This window comes from Plectropomus leopardus, unplaced genomic scaffold, assembly GCF_008729295.1.
Source record: "Plectropomus leopardus isolate mb unplaced genomic scaffold, YSFRI_Pleo_2.0 unplaced_scaffold11415, whole genome shotgun sequence".
Lineage (NCBI taxonomy): Eukaryota > Metazoa > Chordata > Actinopteri > Perciformes > Serranidae > Plectropomus > Plectropomus leopardus.
Window position 1 is genome coordinate 1 of NW_024612079.1, and position 1,736 is coordinate 1,736.

Consider the following 1,736-nt stretch of genomic DNA (forward strand, 5'->3'; position numbering starts at 1 on the left):
GGATCCACGTGTACAGTAATTACCATTTATGTCACCATAGTGTGCAGCTTTTAATGCAATCTTCTTATTTAATTTTGCACACTGGTCCGGAGAAATGTTATTTCGCTCCACTGTATATGTGTCTCACAGATACTTGTTTTTAACTTGTTTTTTGTTTTATCTTTTAGATACAATAATCCTTTAAGAAAACTTAAATACAATTTTTTAAAAAGTAAGAAATAAATAAATTGTCAAACGCTGAATGCTTTTTTATAATTGTGCCATTTAAACTGGAGCATCATGAAAAACACTGTAGTCTGTAAACTGGTTAAATGAATGTCGGTCTCTTTCTTCGGTAACTTCTCGTTTTTCGGTCCTACCTGTCCGACTTGGTAGCCCTCCAGAGCGGTGACTTTCTCCGGCAGCTTCTTGTTGGAGGTGTTTCCTAAACCCAGTCTGCCGTAATCACCGTTCCCGAACGTGAAGAGCTTTCCATCAGCCGTCACCACCGCGGAGTGTTTGAACCCACAGGACATCTAAGGAGCAAAGAGGAGAAGACAAACGCTCCCAAAGATGCACCAAAATCACACATGATTATCATCTGTCAGCTAAATGCTGCAGTGCAGTCTGTCACCAGAACTGAATAAAATCCCTTCTTATCTCTGTCAAAGAGCTCGTTTCTTTCTCTTCATCTGTCGGAGTTTTGAAGTCTGTTTTTGGGATATTTGATGACTGAAACATCTGATTTCACTGGAGCTTTTTTTTCTTACATTTCAATGCATGTTGCAATGCAGGCGTGTTTTTTTTAGGTGTTTTTGCAATGAAATTATGGAAATTATGGGTGCAAGTGAAAATCGCAAATAAAGCTGCGATGCGGTCTCAGATTTGGGGCCTGAATGAGCATTCAGTGTTTTGATTCGATGTTTCATCATCCTGGAGCGGCTGGTTCGCTCCTCTGTCAGCAGCATTGCTAAAACACCACAGGCCTGATTTTCACAACAACCTGGTGAAAAGTCGCAGCAAGAGTGAAGAAAAAATTTATTAATTTGCTCTGGATCCGAATCGTAATACACAAATTATTTTTCTTTTTTGTCAATATTGCGAGACAGCACTTTTGACCCTGGCGGAGGTTTGCACGAGTTACTGCATCGTTTGTGATTCTGAAGACTCTGGAGGAGTAAACGCTGACCTGCACCACCTCCTCTCCCTGCAGCGCCTCGATCTGCCTCGGCCGGCGCTGGCGGTCGCTGTTCCCGTGGCCCAGCTTTCCGTAGTCGCCGTCCCCCCAGCTGAAGACCTCGCCGCTCTCCGTCAGAGCCATGGAGTGACCGTCGCTGCCGCACGACGTCACCAGCTGAGTCACAACGAAACCTGGGAGGCGAAGAGACGACCGCACGCTCAGAGCGAAGGAAACACACGATGATGAAAATAATAAGAATAATAATAAAGGTTATTTTTACATCTCTTTTCAAAACCAATGTTACAAAGTGCTTTACGCTTAAAATCACAAAAACACACATAAGAAAAGTTTTTTAAATACAAACAAAAATATATAAAAACAACACAAAGGATTTAAAAAAAGAAAATAATTCAACTCAAAAGAAAAATATAAAAACAATGGTTGGATTTAAAACCAAACCGGAGCCGTGTAAGACTTAACTGTAATTTCAGGAGTAAGGTGCAGTTTAATAAGAAATATTATTTATAAAATAATTTGATGACAGCTGCTGAAGTAGGGAACTACAGTTTAAATCACA

General features: G+C 40.7%; 1 protein-coding gene across 1 annotated transcript; it reads right to left on the reverse strand.

The window, feature by feature from the left end:
- Nucleotides 1–359: 359 nt before the first annotated feature.
- LOC121963485 (probable E3 ubiquitin-protein ligase HERC1) lies at nucleotides 360–1,365 on the reverse strand (the record flags this gene model as incomplete). Its single annotated transcript, XM_042513768.1, has 2 exons — nucleotides 1,169–1,365; nucleotides 360–515 (listed from the first exon to the last, which is right to left on the reverse strand). Coding segments are annotated over exons 1-2 (288 nt in total), but the record flags the coding sequence as incomplete, so codon positions are not given.
- Nucleotides 1,366–1,736: the final 371 nt, after the last annotated feature.